The sequence below is a fragment of the Panthera uncia genome, chromosome F1 (assembly GCF_023721935.1).
Source record: "Panthera uncia isolate 11264 chromosome F1, Puncia_PCG_1.0, whole genome shotgun sequence".
Lineage (NCBI taxonomy): Eukaryota > Metazoa > Chordata > Mammalia > Carnivora > Felidae > Panthera > Panthera uncia.
The window spans coordinates 35,252,688-35,272,956 of NC_064813.1; the positions used below are offsets into that span (position 1 = coordinate 35,252,688).

The 20,269-nt window shown below is 36.7% G+C and overlaps 1 protein-coding gene and 1 long non-coding RNA gene across 4 annotated transcripts in view; one reads left to right on the forward strand and one right to left on the reverse strand.

The window, feature by feature from the left end:
• Positions 1-647: 647 nt before the first annotated feature.
• LOC125925362 (uncharacterized) lies at positions 648-19,467 on the reverse strand. 3 transcript variants are annotated; one of them, XR_007458808.1, is made up of 7 exons: positions 19,313-19,467; positions 16,837-16,972; positions 16,137-16,322; positions 15,674-15,743; positions 5,627-5,668; positions 1,661-1,839; positions 648-905 (listed from the first exon to the last, which is right to left on the reverse strand). It is a non-coding gene; the product is annotated as an uncharacterized LOC125925362 (long non-coding RNA). The 3 variants fall into 3 exon arrangements; XR_007458807.1 differs by lacking the exon at positions 16,137-16,322 and having other exon boundaries at positions 648-883; XR_007458806.1 differs by lacking the exon at positions 16,137-16,322.
• CRB1 (crumbs cell polarity complex component 1) overlaps positions 16,999-20,269 on the forward strand; it is a 206,303-nt gene continuing 203,032 nt past the window's right edge. The window contains exon 1 of the mRNA XM_049634297.1: positions 16,999-17,177. Coding sequence (XP_049490254.1) covers positions 17,108-17,177 — 70 coding nt within the window. The 5' untranslated portion in view covers positions 16,999-17,107. The remainder of the gene's footprint in view (positions 17,178-20,269) is intronic.

A 20,269-nucleotide genomic window follows, 5' to 3' on the forward strand; every position in this document is an offset into this window, starting at 1 on the left:
TTTTCTCAGGTTTTCATTTGTTTTTCAATTGGTTCAAATATAAAATGTTTCTTTATAGTGTTTGTTTTGGTATTAGTTACAGAAAGTTTTCCCCATTCCAAAATGATGTTGTTGCATGTATATTCTATTATGCATTATCTATTGTTTTACCTTTTTCACTTAAATCACTCTTCCATTAGAAATTTATCTTGATGCATAGTGTTAAACAGGGAAAAACCTTTTGAAAAGTATTTTCAATTCTCCTGTGGCATTTTCTTACGCTGTCCCCTTTATTCAGTCAATTCCTCTAATCTGTTAGCTCTTATTCAATAAAGTAAATGTTTTAATTTCAAAGATGATACAAGGCTCTTTTCTCCTCTTTATTCATTTTTGAATATGCAGACCAGTATTCTCCAAAAGGCTCCATGGTTACGTCCTGTTCAGATTCCCTTACTGTCCACCTACATTGTGTTAATTACCCCTTTCAGATTTTACTTTGGAGCGTTGTTTGAGGTAAATTATATCAATTCAGCAATGTAATAGCTATTATATATTATAATATATATTATATATGTTATATATAACTTCTATATTGAGATGATTTCTAGACACTATAGTTATAGCCACCATTTATTGAACAAACAAAACATAGACATCATGCTGCTTTACATATTTTATTTTATTTGGAGAAATAGTACAGTGAAGTAGTTAAGAGCAGGACTGTATACAGACTGATTTCTGGCCACAGCTCTGCAGTCACAAGCTGTGGACACTTGTGCAATTTGTTTAACCTCTCTGTTCTTTGATCTTCTCATCCATAAAATGATGTCATGAAGACTGAAATGAATCCGTACAGCAGTCCTCCCTTATCCATGGTTTCTCTTTCCCTGGGGTCAACCACAGTCTGGAAGCAGAGGATCCTCTTTCTAGTGAATCATCAGAAGGTCAGCAGTAGCCTAACATTGCATCACAGTGCCTACATCATTCACCTCATTTCACCTCAGGGTGAAGGCATTTTATCATCTTGCATCATCACAAGAACAGTGAGTATAATACAGTAAGATATTTTAAGATAGAGACCACATATGCATAACTTTGATTACAGCACAGTGTTATAATTGTTCTACTTATTATTGTGGTTGTTAATCTCTTCCTGTGCCTAATTTATAAGTTAAACTTTAGCATGGGTATGTATGTATACGAAAGAACATAGGCTATATAGGGTTAGGTACTCTCTGTGGTTTCAGGCATCCACTAGAATGTATCTCCTGCAGATAAGAGGAGACAACTTTATACAAGGTGCTTAGAAAGATGTTAAGCACAAAGCAAGCACTGTGTGGCAGCGAAGCATCTATTTTTCTGTTTGCAGAGTGGTGGTGGTAGTTATTTGATTTTTATAGTATAGGGTACTGGTTTAAACAGGCTCAGGGATGTTAAGCTTGTAAAATATGTAATAGCCTGGTATACAGTTGGTGTGTGTATATATATATATATATATATATATATATATACACACACACACACACACATATATATACACACACACCCACATACATATATAAATACATACATCTATATTTAATGAGTGAAGTTACAGAGATAGAGGTATATTGTGAAGATGCAGCTGACATCAAAGCTTGTGACTTTAATCGTTATTCCTCTAAAGGTCTCTCCTACTTACTTCCTGCCAGTGAATATTACTTTCTCCCAAAGCTGTTGCACGATGACTCTCTCTGGCTTCCTTTAGTCTTGTTCGCAAAACGTTCTGTCAGAAATTCCTCAAAATGTGTCCCATAGAGCTAGCTTCCTCCTCAAGTTTTCAGTGCAATATGAGATTTTCCAATATTTTAATGTTCTTTTCTAAAAAATCATTTCAGTTGGTATTGTGGTATTAAAAAGAAAAAGGAGAGTGAGGTTATCTGCTTGTTACCAGTTTCTCAATATTCTGCTGTAGTAATATTTTTCTCTATTCAAGATTTTTATCAGCTACCAGAACTTGAACTACGTTAATATTTAGAGCAATTAATATTTTTAGGTGATGCTGCTATTTTACCAATTGTGGTAGAATCTCTCTGAATGTAACTCATATTGGACTTAGCCATCCAGTTTGTTTATATCCTAGATCAAGGGTCAGCAAACTTTTCTGGTAAATGGCTAGGTAAGAAATATTTTAGGCTTTGTGGATCATATGGTCTCAGTCACAAAATACTCAACTCTGTCATTGTAATGTGAACATAGCTGTAGACTATACAGAATGTAAATGAACATGGCTGAGCTCTAATAAAACTTTATTTACGGACACAGAAATTTGAATTTCATATAACTTCTGCATTTTACACATCATGAAACATTATTCTACTCAAAAAATTTTTAACTATTTAAAAATATAAAAACCCATTCTTAGCTTGCAGGTTACATAAAAACAGGCAGCACTTTAGAGTTGGTCTACAGACCATGGTTTGTACTCGTCCTCCTGGCCTAGATGACTACAACTCCTATCATCTGGATGAGCTCACTTTATCCACCATACCAGTTTAAAATACTAGTCATTTCCTTCTTTATGGTGCTTCAAAGTATCATAAGGAATTGATTCTGCAGAGTCCTTGGCACGGCACTCCAGGTCACAAAATCTGCTGTTAGTCTACTTCTTTTAGACGTATCTTAATATTTTCCTTTTAGCATTGCTTGGATGAGCCAATCCCAGTTATTTGCCAATTCCACAAACACGTGATGATATTCTACTCTCTCCTGAGCTTTGAATACCTTCATCACACTTTGCTACTTGGCATATTTTTACTTATTCTTTAAAAGACTATTTAAAATGGCATCTCAAAAATTAAATAAATAAATAAATAAATAAATAAATAAATAAAATGGCATCTCTTTCATGAAGTTGTTTCTAAATATTTAGGCATGGGGTGCCAGCATGGCTCAGTCAGTTAAGCATCTGACTTGGCTCAGGTTATGATCTGGTGATTCACAAGTTTGAGCCCTGCGTCGGGTTCTGTGCTGATAGCTCAGAGCCTGGAGCCTGCTTTGGATTCTGTGTCTCCCTCTCTCTGCCCCTCCCCTGCTTATCCTTTGTCTCTCTTTCTCTCTCTCTTAAAAACAAACATTTAAAAAGACAAAAAAATAAATATTCAGGCAGAATTAATCACTTTTGCATTCATGCTTTCATAGCACTTTGAACATGTTTTGAAACATTTATCTCATTCGGTTATAATGCATTGCAGTCATGATTACCTACAACAATTTTAGTACGAGCTCTTAATGTAAGAGATTAATTAATTTTTATTTTCTCTAAACCTGGTATATATTTGGCACTCGATGAATGACTTTGAATGCTACCACAAAAGAATTAGATGTGAATGTCCACATCTATCATACTTCACACAAAATTCATTTTATAGTGAAGAAACATAAGGATACACAGAACGTTTTGGAAGGAAAGTACCATATGGGTTTGTCATTTTGCAAAGCAAAGAATCACATGGTAAATTAAATTCACTCTAAAATTTGGGGGGTTTTTTTTGAATTTTTTCTTAGTGGGTTTGAATCTTTAAGGCTCTACTTTCATTTGCTAAAATAATCAAGGTTTTAAAGAAATAACAGCTGTTTGTGCTGATGGCTTCTCCTACCACTTTTAGGGAAACCTGGTGAGATCAAACTTCGAAATCTGAAATTTGGGGAGTTTTTTTAGTAATAAGTTCTTGGGCCCAGAAAAATCTCAGAGCTCATCCCAAATGTCCTAGGGCTACTAATGATGAAAAAGCTTCAGGTGGCTATTGATCCAAATTCTGAGCTTCCTTTCTACTCTCTTCAGCTTTCAATTCATACATCCCCTCTTCTCCTCCGCAAAGAGGCTAGATAAGTTTATTTATAGATATAAGCATCATTCAAGGGAAGAAAGCCACAACACACACGTTTGGTAAAAAGCTTCCTGGAGATTCTGCAGGCTCAAACACCTTGTGATTATTCACCCAGGATGGCAACCCAGGGTCCTCAGAGACCAGGATCAGCACATGAATCCCTCTGTATCCCTTTGCCTCCCTTTGTCCTGAGCAATGCACACAAAACTCTATGCAATCATTATTCATATCAAGATAGATGAAAAAAATTACTATAGGGTGCTCAAGTTTTCAGCCCATAAGGATTTTAGAAATTAATATTTAATCATTAAGGACAGCTACTCAGAGCTGCTCATATTCTTAATAATGTCATGATGATTTATGATGTGAACAGAATTTTTTTTTTCTGTTTTATCTCTCCTACCTGAGTCCCAGGCTCTGTTGCTATTTCTGCTCCTCTGTAGTGGTGATAATTGAATGAAGAGAGGGAACAAAAAGGCCTCATCTGTTTTAATTTCTGAGTAGGGACATAGATTAACTAGAACCAGGAACGCCACCTGAACTCAGTAAATCAGTTTTTAAAAATGTGTCTTCACATATCTTTAAATGAAATATAATAATTTCCAAAGGCAATGATAAGAGTTTTTCAAAGGTAAGTTCATATAGCCGATAAATTAATCAAATAATTGCTTTTTCTTATTATGTGACTTTTCAAATTTATAATATTTGTGCTCTCCCTACAATTCTAAAAAACGTCTCTCAATTAAACTTTTGCAGAACTCTGAGTAACACAAATAAGTACATTTTAAAAATCCCCAATACATTTGCAGTGAGAATTTTCTTCAATGTGGACGGATTTTTTTACATGTCGTGATGTACAATGATTTGTTCATTGGGATTTCGTTGTTCAAATTTAAAAGCCTCTTAAGGATACTCAAGCTTGTCATGGATTCTTAATTAATTTTTCTCTTTAGGCTCATAATGGGCATTTGCTCCTCTTGGCTGCCTGAATCCAGTTCCTTTTCTCTTTTTTTAATGTTTATTTATTTTTGAGAGAGATAGAGAGAGAGCAAGCGGTGGAGGTGCAGAGAGAGAGCAGGACAGAGGATCCAAAGCCGGTTCCACACTGGCAGCAGAGGGTCAGATGCAGGGCCCGAACCTACTAACCAGGAGATCATGACCTGAGCCCAAGTCAACTGAGCCACCCAGGCACCCCTACTTCCTCTTCTTTCGATAGCAACATTCTAAATTCCTTTGGATGACTTATCCCTTCCATTTGGTGTAGTTTGGTGGTACTTCACAGCAAATCAATGTGCACTGACCTACCTTAGGGATGCTACTCTGATTCTCTCTCCCTGGACTTTGACAGACTAGAAAATGAAATTCATCCATTTGAGTGACAGTACCCCGATAAAATTATGTGGTTTTTATTGTCTCGATTCTACACTACCACGGCTCCACTCTACTCAAAACTGTTCTCTTGAGTTCTTATCTTTTCTTTTTACTTTTTTAAATGTTTATTTATTTTTGAGAGAGAGAGACAGAATGTGAGTAGGGGGAGGGGCAGAGAGAGAGGGAGACAAAATCTGAAATGGGCTCCAGGCTCCAAGCTGTCAGCACAGAGCCCAATGTGGGGCTTGAACTCAAGAGCCACCCAGGCTCAGAAAATATCTTTCCTATGGGGCATTAAGTACTCTGCTAAAAAATTCTTTGTTTCTTAAGGTAATCTGTTACTCATAATCTAAGAACTCTTTCTTAGATATGAATCTAGCCAAGGAAAATATTTAAGGAGTCAGTACCTTTCAATGATTCACATCCTGGTCAGAAACGAGCATTAGTAACTGTAAGAAAAAGCCCATAAATTGAATGTATTTCAGTTACTGTCACATATGCCTGTTTTGGAGAAACAAAGACTCTCGTACCTGTCCATTAATTGCTTTATTCCAGTTTGCTCAGCTATAGTCACAGGGGAACTTCAGACTGTAGGCCGAGCCTCATAGAGCTGCTGACATTTTTGTCAAAGCATTAGATGCTGGAATTAGCATTAGAACTGGAATTAGTCTGGTTTGTCCTTGGAACATTCTCTCACATGATTACGAAACTGTTCTTGCACTTTAATTCACATCATACTTTTTTCAGCACATTTGAATTTCTGCCTGAGCTTGCTGATCTGTTTATCTTTCTCCCTCCGGGCCTGAGTCTCTGTTATGAATACAGCCCATGGGCCTGGAGTCCTGAATACCCTAAGTACATCATGTCTATATTCTCTCCACCATTATCTAGACCAGTGCCTTAGAGCTTGACCGCTGGCTGTACTTCTGTTCTAAATGGACCAACTTGAAACCGCCTGACTCTGGGCATGAGTTTTTTATTTAGCACTGCGGTTGAACCATGCAATCCACCACATAAGTCTGTGGGAACATATGCTCTGCTTTGTATTTTATTTGTATCCAATCCATTCCCTCCGTATAGATGTGCACGTGCCTATGCTTTCTGTAGCAAAATATTTTTACGTATATGACAATCAATTTATATTTTTAGATTATTTCACATTCGCATTGCCTAGCATTGAGACTCAAAATAATTCCATATTTCTTTGGCTTTACTGTCTTCATTAAATACCCCAGTTTGCAAGGCCGGAAGCCTGGGCATCATCCTTGGTGCCTCCTTCTCCCATACTCTTCACTCTCCATCAATAACTAAGTCCTGCCAGTATTTCTTGAATTGACTTTTCCTCTTTGAGAGTGCCTAGTACCCCAGTTCAGACCCTGGTATCTCAGACAGAAAAAAATGTGCTGGCCTCGTACCTTGACTTTCTGCCTTCAGTTGTCCCCTTGCAAAGCTATCCTCCTCCTAAGCAGTGACCAATTTATATACAATATTTGGCTCCCTGCTTGAAAAATTCTTAGATCTTGAGACTCCCTGAAGTAAATGGGTTGCATCAGAATCTATTAGGAAGCATTGAAAATGCAGATTCCTGGCCCTACCCCAGAAAACCTAATACAGAACAGCCAGTTGGAGACAGCTGCTCCATTTCGTGGTGTCCAACCTGATTAACTTAGCTTTTTGAGACTTGACTACTATATTCCAGCTCAGCTTTATTCCCTCTCATCCTCCCACTTTCATTCTACAATAAGGTTAACTGTAGATCGCTACACTCATTAGAACACTACATCTCGCGTTATGATATTTTCTTGATCTAGGACATCCCCACCTCTCTTCCACTTCCTTATTCAGATCAGTAATTGTGTTTCATACTTTAAGATTTATCTTAGGGGCCCTTTCCCAAGCGAGGTTAGGGGCATTTTCTCTATACCTACTGTGTTCTTCTGTACCTCTTTTATTTGATATGTAACACATTATACTGGAGGCAGCATGGGCCACAAGGCTATACCTGCCTCTTTAATGGGAGTAAGAGCTCCACCCCTTGTGAGTTGTGTGGACTTGTGCAAGTTATTTAAACTATGTTTTATTTTATTTTTTTGAGAGAGTGCATGCGCGCACACGGACACACACACACACACACACACACATACACACACACACGAGTGGGGGAGGGGCAGAGGAAGAGGGAGAGAGAGAACCTTAAGCAGGCTCCACACCCAGTGTGAAGCTGACTAGGCGCTCAATCTCTCAACAGTGAGATCTCTCAAAGGTGAGATCGTGACATGAGCCAAAATCAAAAGTTGGTGGCTCAACTGACTGGGCCACCCAGGTGTCCCTAAACTCTCAGTGTTTCATTTTTATCCTTGATTAAATAAAAGTACCAGTTGTACCTGTACTTTAAGGTTATTGTAAAGATTAAATAAATTCTTGAACACATTTACAATAGCCACTGAAACTTATGAAGTAACCAATAATTAAAGTTATTGTATTAAATGCTTTTGTTTACTCATCTTTCTCACTAAACAAAGGCAGAGGCTATTTTTAAAATTAATCTTTGAATCTTGCAGGTAGCACAAAATCTGCCATATAGTAAGCACAAACTTAATAAGTATTTGATAAATTGTCATCATTAACTGCCTAAAATCAACATTCCTTTAATTCAGTTACTGTCAATGTATAAAAGACAATCTCATTTTCATTTCTATTTTGTTTGGTACTATATGTTATTGTTTGAAATACTGAACATTAAAATAACAATTTTATAGAAAAGCCAAAATATGGCAAACATAAAAAGCGCTATGAGCATGTGGCAAAGAGCTTAATGCTGTCCCTGTAATGGTATTTGGTTTCAATAAACCTTTCTGTCCGGAGACCTCCAAGCATATTAGCGTAGAATATTAGCTATTAAACCATTTGTGCTTAAAAGAATTAAAAAGCCAGGAAGGATTCTATACACAGGGCAGAATCTCCCAAGTGTACAAAGAAAATGGAGAGGCCTGTACTTAATGCTTACTTTCCCTTTCAAAACAAAGCCACACCCACATCTGAAAGATTGGAATGGAGTTGATAAAGCAGGTTTACTGGGTGATTCAGTCTAATACTGCATGAGTATCTAGCACAGGTTTGGACTAAGCCCTAAAAATACAGATCATGAAAAATCTCCTTTTCTTTAGTTGTTCTGGGTAGTAGAAGGAGAGTGGGAAGATGTCAGCAATTTCACAGTCTGCTGGATCATTCCCTTAGTGTTCATATATACTCAGTAATATGTGTGTATTGTATGAGTGTATATGGATGCATCTATCTCTTACACCACAGCTATACATCAATTTTTTTGTTCTCCTCCCAACAAAACTATTTGCATTTTCTCTCCTTGCATTTTCTCTTGAATGCACTGCAATTTCTCATGTTAAAGTTGTCGATGACTTGCATGTCACTAAACTAACAGCTTTCAGTTGTCCTTTTATTTCACTTATCAGTAGTAGATTACCCAATTAATCACTCTGTTTTTGGCAAAATAGTTTATTGGCCTTCTTAGAAACCATCTTCTCTGGATTCTTCTTCTACCCACTGACTGGTTCTTTTTGATCTTCTTCTTCCAGATCCACCAATATAGGTGAGCCTGATGGGTTAGTCCTAGTCACTTTTCTTGTAGTTTACTCTTTACTCCCTAAGTGTCATCACCTCTCCAACTAGCGTCAGAGCCATCATTATGCAGATTTCTCTCATGGGCTCCAGACTTACCTATGTAAGCATACATTTGACATACCTATTTGTACGTCTAACAGACTTCTCAAAAATTAACATGCCTAAGTCTGTATCCTTGCTTCTTCCTCCTCATCAAATTCTCATTTTTTATATCCTCCTCCACCTCAAAAAAAAAAAAAGAAGATAACTTCATCTTGAAGTTACACAAGCCAAACATCTTTGAGTTATGTTTATTCATTCTTTCTTTTACACCACATTCTATTCATCAAAAAAATCATATTGGCATTGCCTTCAAAGTATATTCAGAATCTGACCAGTTTTCACCACCACCATTATCACCTTGGTCACCACCTTGGTCCCACCACCAGTTCTTGCCTGGGTTATTCAATAACTCACTAACTGGTCTCCCAGCGTCCATCCTGCCCTATCGCCTGTTATCCACATGGCTGCCAGAGTAATCTTTTAAATTAAATGTCTGATCCTGTTACTACTGTTTTGTTCAAAACCCTGAAACAACTCCACATTTCACTCAGAGTCAAAGCCAAACATTTACCATGGCTTAAACGTCTTCCAAGAACCAGTTTCTTCTTCCCTTTCCGACATCTTCAACCATTCTCCTTGCTCATTCAGGAACCAAGTGACCTCCTTGCTGTTCCTCAAACCCATCAAACATGCTCTCAACTCAGATGCCCTTGTTGATATCCCTACCTGGAATTTTCCTCCTAAAGCGTTAGGGTTAGGGATAGGATTACTTCCCAAAGCAAGCCACATGGCTTATTCCTCTATTTCCTCAGGTTTCTGCTCATCCCACCTATCAGCAGGTTTTCTTTGACCACTTTCCACAAAATAGTAATCCTTTACCTCCCTAGCACATGCTGTTCCTCATATCCTAGTTAATTTTTTTCTAGTAGGGCTTACCACCTGAAATATATTTATCATGTATTTATTTATTTTTATTATTTTTTCCTACTTCTATGAGAGCAGTAATTTTGAGCCAGGTAGTCAATGTTCAATTTTTTTTAAAGCAAATCTGTTGGTTTAGTGAAAAGGATCAGGTTAGTAATAAGGAGACTGTTTTGTATAAATCAAGTCCAGATTAATGTCAGTGCAAACAAGGACTTCATCATGAACTAAAAATGAGATTGTAACTAGGATGAACTAAAGGCATTTACTCTTCCCAAACTATTGCATGAACCATTTGTCTTCCATATTTAACGTGTGATTGTGATAACTAGTGTATTGATGCAGTGCATTCTTGAAGTTCATAAAAGTTCATAATGGTCTTTTTAAAGCATAGAAGCTGAATTGCTATCTTCTATCTATCTATCTATCTATCACCTATCAACTATAACTATTATTTAAATTATGGTTATATATTCTACAGGAAATATATTCTTTATAAACATTCTACATGACATTTTGAAATTTCAACTTTGTCCAGTATTTTGGATGTTACTGAGTGCCTCAATTAATCACACCTTTTTATTTTCTGTATATCCAATGCTTTGACGTCTGGGACCTTTTTCTGACCTTGGAGAGACTGAGAGACTATCCTTCCCAGGACTATCCAATTCCTAGAGACATGAGACTCCCCTGCAAGCATGCCTCTCCCATGTGAACTAATTAATTCAGAGCACACACCCCCACCACTTCCTTTATCAGACTCATACTCCAGACCACTATTCTTTTGCCCAAATCAGGTATCAGGTATCAGACAACCTGGGCTAGGTATCAGACTAGAGACAGCCTCTAAAGCCTAGAGCCTGCAAAAATTATTCACATTAACACTTTTCTCACCTATTCCTTCCTGCAGAAATCACAATAAAGGCTTTTGCCCACATTTTCCTTCCTCTCCTTCTGCCTCTTGACTGACCATGGTGTTTCCCCGCGTGTCTCTGCATAGCCTGGTATTCCCTTCCTCTTGGGCACTGTGAATAACAAACTATCTTTTCAGGGGCAATTATCTACTAATCTTTTGGCCTCATCATACCTGAATAATAATAAAACTTACATTTTAAAACAGTGTCTTTTAAACATGTTATGTGTTTGCGTGTCTTTGCTTGGATTTCCTACAATGACGCAAGGCTTAAGTGCCAATGTTTTATTGCAGGTTTAATCCCAGAGCAGAAGAAGTGAGGAAAGAGGTACATGAGAGACAGAAAAGGATGGGACAATATATAAAGTGGTATTTTCCTTAATTGTCCCTTGCTTCCTAAGTCACACACTAAAAGCATTGTTTTGTTGTGTTCAGTATTTTGTTCAGTTATTTTGTTGTGTTTGTTGTGTTGGGTTCAGACTTGGTAATATGTATCTTTCTTCAAAATTATGCACTGAATCTAGATTTCCATATTTATTTACATAGAATTATAAAAAAGCAATCTCTTACAATTTAACACCTTTCCTCTCTTTTAATCATTAAATCTCTCTTTTCATTTATAATTTTGTTCTTTGTGCTTTTTGTTCCTTTCCTTGATCAATATATATATTTTTTGTATTTGTAGTATGTTTGGCTTTGTAAAATATGGGACTCAGCATCCACCTTAGGGGATTATTAGATGAGGGTCAACTGATCTGGAGTAACAGAGAGAGGGTAATAGAGCTTGACTCTGGAGAAGTCAGTGACAGGAGACAAAAGAGTAAGTTGGACCTGGTTGAGGGTGGGAGAGGTGGGGGTAGATTAGAAATAGATGAGTTGGCTTGGGAAGACTATGGCTAAGCACCAGAGAGATCTGGGATGTCGAACCAATGCCTGAAATCATCCTTCTCCATTTTTCTGAACATATATCATCATTTGTGTGAAAGAAGTGGCCAGCTGTTTTTCCTGGTTATTATAGAAGACCTTTCTCTTACAATTGCTTAGGGACTGTGGATCACAGGCCCTGATGCAGGCCTGGTATACACTTGTCCTAATTGCCCCAGGTATCCTCAAATCCTTGGTGTTAAAAGACCAGGTTGCTTGGAAGGTTTCCCCAAACAGAGGGTGGGGTCCTTGACTCCCTGTGGGGTTATGATGGTGTAAGAGAGAAAGCCCTAGCATTTGTACTAGGTACTCCTGGTTCAGTATTTATAATAGAGTGTCTCATTTCCCTTTATATTATTTCTCTTATACTTGTAAGGAAACAGATATCTACTTATATGGACTACAGATAAGGCCTATATTAAATTAATGCTTATTTTATTTAGTTGAAGAAGAAAATGAACCGGCAACTAAAATCTGTTCATGAAATCTAGCTTTCTTTTTTGTTTTTATAGTCTACAACTTTTCCAAATCTGAAACAAAGTTTAAAAACAAATGGAACAGTCTTTAACTAAGTCAACACTATTGGAAAATGACATTATAAACATTGGTAGTATATAATCAGAAAATAAAATGAATGGAAGAGTCAAGGTTAAAAGATTTCTCTGGATTAAAATGTAGCTCCAGCTCTTTGAATAAACAGATTTTAAACTCTTGATTGAAATTTATTTTTGGATGATGTTTACCAATAACCTTCACTTACGAAAATAATTGATTTTTTTGGGAAGAATATTACTGAAATCTTCATCAACCCAAATATAACAGAGATCATTTGCATAAACAAAAAGAATGCAAAATGAAAATATTAGATTGTAGGAATCCAAAATAGAATAATAACAATAGGGTTAAAATGAAGCGAGTACAAAAATCTCCTGTCGGTATTTTATCAAAACCCAGTGTTAAGATAATCATCAAACTCTATTTATCTTTTTACAATTTATGACATTAAAATTATTTATAGAATTAGATATTACATCTAAAATTGTCCTAGGCCATTTGGCATGTTTATCAACCATCTGGAAGAAATATTGGCCATTTAAAAATATTTATGTTAGTTGAGACCTATATTCAACGTTATTTTCAAATGACAAGATCTTATCAGATCCAGGAAAAGGGAATTCATACATAGCAGAAATATATGTACCAGGAAATGTCCATTGATTCCAAAATTTAAGAATTGTTATATTTTGTTAAGGATATGTATACAAATGAAATCTAGAAACAAAAGTGCTCCGGTAGTGTAAAGCTAACTAGAAAGAGATTGTAATGCTTTTGAGGAATTTTTTTTTAATGTTTATTTATTTTAAGTGGGGGAGGAGCAGGGGGAGAGGAGGAGAGAGAATCCTAAGCAGGCTCTGCACTGTCAGCACAGAGCCTGATGCAGGGCTGGAACTCATGAACCATGAGATCATAACCTGAGCCAAAATTAAGAGTCAGACGTGTAACCGACTGAGCAACCCAGGCGCCCTGAGGAAATTTTTAATATATAATTTTTTATTTTCTGTAAGCAAGAGAAAACTACTTTTCTCACTCTCTCTATTCTACTTCCTCACAGGTCACAGAAATAGAATTAAAAAGATTTGGGAGGCATGTCGGAAGTCTTTGTGGAGAAAGCTGTACTTGGTTCCCCTCCCAGTTGGTCATAAGCTGCTTGAATACCTGCATGTCAAGGTGAACTTTACTAAACAGCTGATTGTTTTACAGTTTTCTTAGGCTAACCCCAAATCTATTTTCTTATAATTTCTACCAATTGTTTCCAATATAACCTAGATCAAGTCTGATCAGCATTCTGTTTTATAGTTACAGACATCAATGTCCCGTTGCCTAAATTCAACCTCAAGTTCCGTATCATCTGTTCCTCTATCATATCAACACCACCAGTCCAAGGGGACCTTATTTCCTTCCTGTCTGTTAATCACTTTCCTCATTACACAGTTCGGTACCCATTGTCTCTCACAACCACTTGTGAGTCCCTCCCTCACTTACCCTTCCACTCTGAAAACTCCTATCCCTAGGGTAATCCCATGGTTGGCCAGCGATGCTTCTCCACTGGCACTCCTTTTTCTGCTGGGAAGATCATGCCCGTGCATTTATTAGCAGCATTACCGATGAATGAGACTGCAATTCAGTGACACCCTTCCCTTGCTTCCCTGTTATTATACCTGGTAGATGACTTACTGCCTTTCTATTTTCAGGGAGTCTTCAATTCTTTCTCCTTAAGTACTTAATGTCGTATTTTCTTCTGTTTGAGGCTTGCTACTCTCATTTGAAATCTCTTTTCCCCACCTCCTCAGGAAGCTTGCTCCATTAAGTATCCCTCATCTTTTCCATATCTTTAACTTCACTGGTTCTTCCCATATGTCTCATGCATTTCAGTATTAAAAAGAAAAAAACTTTTGCCATACGTGCATCTGTTTTTAACTTTGCCTCTCCCACCTTATGTTTTCCTCACAACTAAGTTTTTTGGAAAGTGTAGTTTGCATTCACTGTGTCTATTTTCTAACCTTCAAAGCATTCATAAAAATAACTGAAATTTGAATCCATTTTTTAAGCGTTTTATTTTTTATCTCTTTATTTTGAGAGAGAGAGAGAAAGCATGCGCAAATGGGGGAGGGGCAGAGAGAAAGGGAGACAGAGAATCCCAAGCAGGTTCCATGCTGTCAGCACAGAGCCCAATGTGGGGCCCAAACTCACAAACCATGAGATCATGACTGGAGCTGAGTCAAGTGTCACATGCTTAATTGACTGAGCCACCCAGGTGCCCCTGAAATTTGAATTCTGTTCCAATGCTTCATTGACAGTCTTCTCACAAATGTTACTGCCAAATCCAACTGACAATTTTTGACACTTATCAAACAACTTTCCAGCAGCATTTTCATTGTCTATGACTCTCCTTCCTGATCCTCTGTCCTCTCTTTTTTTTTAAATTTTTTTTTTAGTTTACTTATTTTTGAGAGATAGAGAGTGTGAGCGGGGTGCAGGGGGCAGAGAGAGAGAGAGAGAGAGAGACAGAATCCAAAGAAGGCTCCAGGCTCTGAGCTGTCAGCACAGAGCCTGATGAGGGGCTCAAACTCACTAACTGTGAGATCAAGACCCAAGCCAAAGAGTTGGACACTTAACTGAACCACCAAGGCGCCCCCCCCCACCCCGCCACTGTCCTCTCTTTGTTGCCCTTATAACACATTCTTCTCATTCTTCCTCTTCAACCTCTGACTTATTATCCTTTTATCATTAAGTACTGGAGTATTGGTGTTCTCTAGAGTGTGGCTGTTGGTTTTCTCCCTTTCTTATTTTATTCTCTTCCCTTGCAAAGGGACACCCTTCATCAGGCTCTGACATCTGAGACAAATAACTGAGTGTTTGTGTTTTTATCATCTGCATACTAGAAAAAATCAGAACCTACCTCATAGTGTTATGGTGGAGATTAAATGAGAGAATGCATACAAAGGCCTTAGAAAGGGTCTGACCTAGAATAGTGACTCAATATGTATTACATATTGTGTGATTATTCAGGTATGGGAAGATTCAACATTGTAAATATCTTATCCCCAAATTAAGTTATATAATGAATGCAATCCTCATTAAAATCCAAATAGGAGTTATTCAGTGGAGATTGACAAATTGCTTATAAAGTTAATCTGGAAGAGAAACTGTGTAAGAGAAGGCAAAAGTTGAAAAAGGAAGATTCAATTAGGCTTACCATACCAGATACCCAACTTAAACTTCAACTACATTCACTTGCAAAGAAATATACAAAAAAAATTAATGAACCAAAATAGATTCATATATAGCTTGGAATTTTATACAGGATTTCAGATTTGAAATCCACAGGGAATTGTTTTTGACCACTGGCTATCCATTTGGAAATAAATTTAGACCCACAAGTTACACAATTCATAAAAATATGCCCCATATGGATTAAAGTTACAAAGCTTAAAAATTTTTTTAATAAACTTACTTTAAAAATTGAGATAACTTGGAATAAAACACCAGATCCTATGTTAGTAAGTCTTCAGCAGAAAAGCTTTCTTCAATAAGATAAAAAGCACAGTCATAAAATAAGTAAATGTGTATAAGACACTACATTTTTAAATAAAAAGTTAAAACTTTATGAAGAAAACCTATAAAAAATTTAAAAGACAATGAGCCTATTGGGAGCAAGTATTTTCCATCCTTACTGCTGACCAAGAATCAAGATCCAACATTTATAAAGAAATGCTACAACTCTATCAATAAAATGAAAAACAAAACTAATAGGAAAGTGAACAACATGAGTTGCAAGTCACTGAAAATACAAATGTCAAAAAGATGCTCAATCTTTCTAATATGAAAAATATGCAAATTAAAAATGCCAATTTTTACTATTAATTCTAAAAATCTGTACAAAAGCAGAATAAATAGTGTGATAAACCTCTACGTACCCAATAGCCAGCTTCAAAAATGATTAACAAATGGCCGATCTTGTCTATATATGTGCTCCCCTTTCCATTGAAATGTAGACATATCTTTTGCCCTTTGCTATTACCAAATGTTGAGGAAAGTATGGAGAAATAGCTTCCTGCACACACAGCTGAGAAGGGTTGAAATTTTGTGAAGTATCTGCTAAACTAAAAAATGAACATAATGTAAAACCACCAATTTCTACTTTTTTGGCATTTACTCTAGAGAAATTCTTTTTTTAAAACTCTTCTGCATTTGTACAAGTAAGTGTGTAAAATGATTCTTATTGAACTATTATTTGTATGAAGAAAATTGGAGACATCACTGATGCCCGTAAAAGGATAAATAAGCTGTGGTAGCATATATGTTAAGAAAAAAACAAAAACAACTATGGTTTGGTACATCCATAGTATGGAACGCCACGTGGCATTAAAAAGTGTGAACTAAATAGATTTTATAATGTGTCAAAACATCTGAGACATATTGCTGAGTGAGAAAAGCAAGCCGCGTGATGATATACACAGTATGATATCATTATTTAAAAAGAAAGAAAATGAGAAGAAAAATAATTTTTACATGTGTCTGTCATCTATCATCTGCATATCTATCAAACTATACTCTAGAATGGTCTAAAACAATCTTCCAAAACAAAAACAATGGAAGAAAACCATGAGAAAAGACCTGAGGGGTAGATGAATCCAGCCCAGCATGAAAAAACTCTGCACCAGGTTTGAAATCTCACCCCATCCTCCAGTGTAAGATGCTTAGAAGCACAACAGCTTTTTGAATTGAAGTCCCTGTGTTTCCCGGGAAGTAGCTGTAAGAGAGGCAGAGGCAGGGATGGCATCAGGAGACTCTGGGGCCCCCGCTCCTTTCTGAGTCAAACAGGGGTCACCAGCGGACTCGGACAGATCACCAGCAACACATCAGAGCATGCCCTCTGAATAAGACCATGGCACTTGAGAAAATTAACTACCTGCTCATCTTCTACCTCAGTTTCTCACTGCTCACCTACATAAAAAGTAAGACTTTTCCATTTATCAAACTTTTGGCACTTTTCCTGACTCTTAAATATCTCTAGCAAATAGTTGTTAATGTTGCATGTTCTACAGAATACAACACTTAAAAAAGAAGCACAAAGAATTTGACGTAAGCAGGTGTCCTGTGTTAAACGAGTCATTGGCACCCGTCAGTGTAATATTCCGATTCTATGATTTCTAATAACTAGATACAGAAAATGTTCTTTTTTAACCCTTTGAGTTAACCCTTTGAGTGGTGGCAAGCAGGGGGCTGAAATGGCTACACAGCAAAGAAGATATTTTGTTACGGTTAGACTTTTTACAAAATAGATTTGGCACTTTATGATTGATATACTTTAAAACGAAGTTCATCATAAGCTATATTGCAGTTAATTCCCGATACTCTGTATTTATGTTCACTTTCAAAGAACTTTGTATTGACACATTTGCTCTCCTAATCAAGGGGATCATCTCAATTTTTCCCAAAGGATAATGGTTCAAAGCATCTCTTGCCAGAGAGAAATGGGCTTCCTTTCTATTGTGTGTGCTTCTGTTCTATAAATGAAGATATTATATTCCACAGACATTCCCCAAATAAAAACAGAAGTAATGTTTATGGGGTAATCTTGTCAGATGTATCACAGTATGGCAAATCAAAGGAGACTGAATGGCCTCAGCTGTGTGTTTATGGAGGACAGTAGCTATTGAATACATTTCAAATGAAGACAGGCAGAGTGTGTGCTTGTCAAAAGGGCTGTGTGATTTGTGTCTGTTGAATCTGAATATCAATAAGGCAAAGCATAGAGCAGCTGCCACTGAACAAGACGACTTGGCATTAATGCCCAGCGTTGTGTAATCTGGGTCACCTTCCGTAGCTGCGCCCGTGAGATTGTTACTTACACACACACACACACACACACACACAGATTGTTTTTGTTTTTGTTTTTTGTTTTTTGGCAATGTATTTGTTGAAAAGAGTTGTTATTTAAATAGTTATTCATCCTTCTTGAGACTTCAAATGGGCTCCATACAATAGCAAGTGAGGAAGAGAAATGGTGTGGTGAGATGTACAGGTGGGAGAAGAAAGGGAGCAAAAGAAATAAGACATAAAATGCAAGGTGAAGTGAGTTTACAGTACATTTTATAGCATCTCTTGGTACTCTTGAAAATATGAACAAATGAACAAAACACTACCTTCTATTAGAAGTGTCTAATGTGCTGGCATTTTATATGTGCTATATTCCATTTATTTCTTACAACTATACAGATACTATTATAATCATCCACATTTTATAGAATAAGAGAGCAAGCCTCAGATGGCTATATCAGTATATCTCAGCCTTTGGTGCACATCAGAGAGCTGAAATGTTTGTTGAAGATGCAGTCTCGAGAACAGCCCCAGACATTTAGTATGTCTGTGTGGATCCTAGGAGCCTGTAATTGATCAAGCTCCCTATTTCAAATCCAGGTGTTCACCAGTTCTGCACGACCCAATAAATCTTTCTTGAAAACTTTACTGAGAACATCATGATGCTAGGAATCCTTAAAATTGTAAAAATATAAACATCTCTCTCTCCTCAAAGGGTTCTTTAGGAGAGAAGGTAAGCAATATAAGCCTTCCAAGAATTATTCCCATTTAATATACTTAACCTAGCTATCAAGTAGAATTTGTCATTGATTCCTTTTCATAGCTGAAGCACCTGAGGCACATTCAAGTTTATTTACTTGCCCAAGGCGGGTGCTAGTGAATGGCGAACATTGGACTAGAATCCAATGGTCTGGCTCTGCCTTCTGTGCTCTTAGCTTAAATTTAGGGATTCCCTTGAAAGGATAATGTGAAAGAGGCTTAACACCCACAACATAATAAGCACACAGAAAATCTTAGTTATTAGGTTCATATTTGTTGAATGAATCAATGATTCCTCCTTTTGAGTTTTGAAATATATTCTCTTGAGTTTGAGAGAAAAGTCACCTTTGGCTCCAAACTATATATATATGTATATATATACATTTATATTATATTATATTATATTATATTATATTATATTATATATATTATATATTATATATTATATATTATATATTTATATATAATATAACATGTTATATTATATATGTATATTTTATAAAAGTGGTACCTTGCTTGCCTACCAGGGGCATGCCATTTATATTGTTTGTCCAGTGTCCAATGCTCTTTATCTCCTTCTGGAGGAGCAAGTGGGACATGAAGAGTATTAGTGCAGAGTTCCAGAAGTGACATTCACCTCCTCTTCCTGAGCATGTAGATATTCCCCTATACGTGGAGTTGCAATGAATTTCCTATTATTTTCCCGGTTGTTTTCTTATATGTTCCACAATTTGCAAAACTGGTTCTCATGTATGGAATCAACTGAACTATAATAATTTACAAAGAGCTATTATTTTTTGCTTCTGATGTGTCAAGAGAGAATTTTATTGGAGGGAGACTTTTCTATAGTCCATTATTGGGGGTTGCTTTAAATAATGAGAGCACCTTGTAATAATTCTCTGTGCAACCTTGATATATGAATCTGTTATGAAGGGCTTTAAAGAAACTACAATGAAGCAACTATGAATCAGAAAAGTCACTTATAGCAATATTTCACTAATCTTTTATATATTTTGAGGCAAATTGGATATTTCCTATGCAAATGCCACATTTAGATTAATTTAAAAGTAATTGTTTTAACCCAACTTGAAAGCGCGGTCAAGAATGTAAATAAAATGTGGTTTGACAGAACTATTATTAAAGCTATTTAAATAACTTCAATGACTTTGGGGGTGCTATCCAGTCTTCTAGAACCCCTCAGCAATTATTAAGTAACTGAATTTGAATAGAGTTATTTTAATGTTTATTTATTTTTGAAGGAGAGAAAGACAGAGCGTGAGTGGGGAGGAGCAGAGAGAGAGGGAGACAGAATCCAAAACTGAGCTGTCAGCACAGAGCCCGTCGCGGGGCTTGAACTCATGAACTGCAAGATCAGACATGAGCTGCAGCTAGACGCTTAACTGACTAAGCCACCCAGGCACCTCTGAATAGAGTTATTTTAAAGAATATTTTCCTTTCAATCTATCTC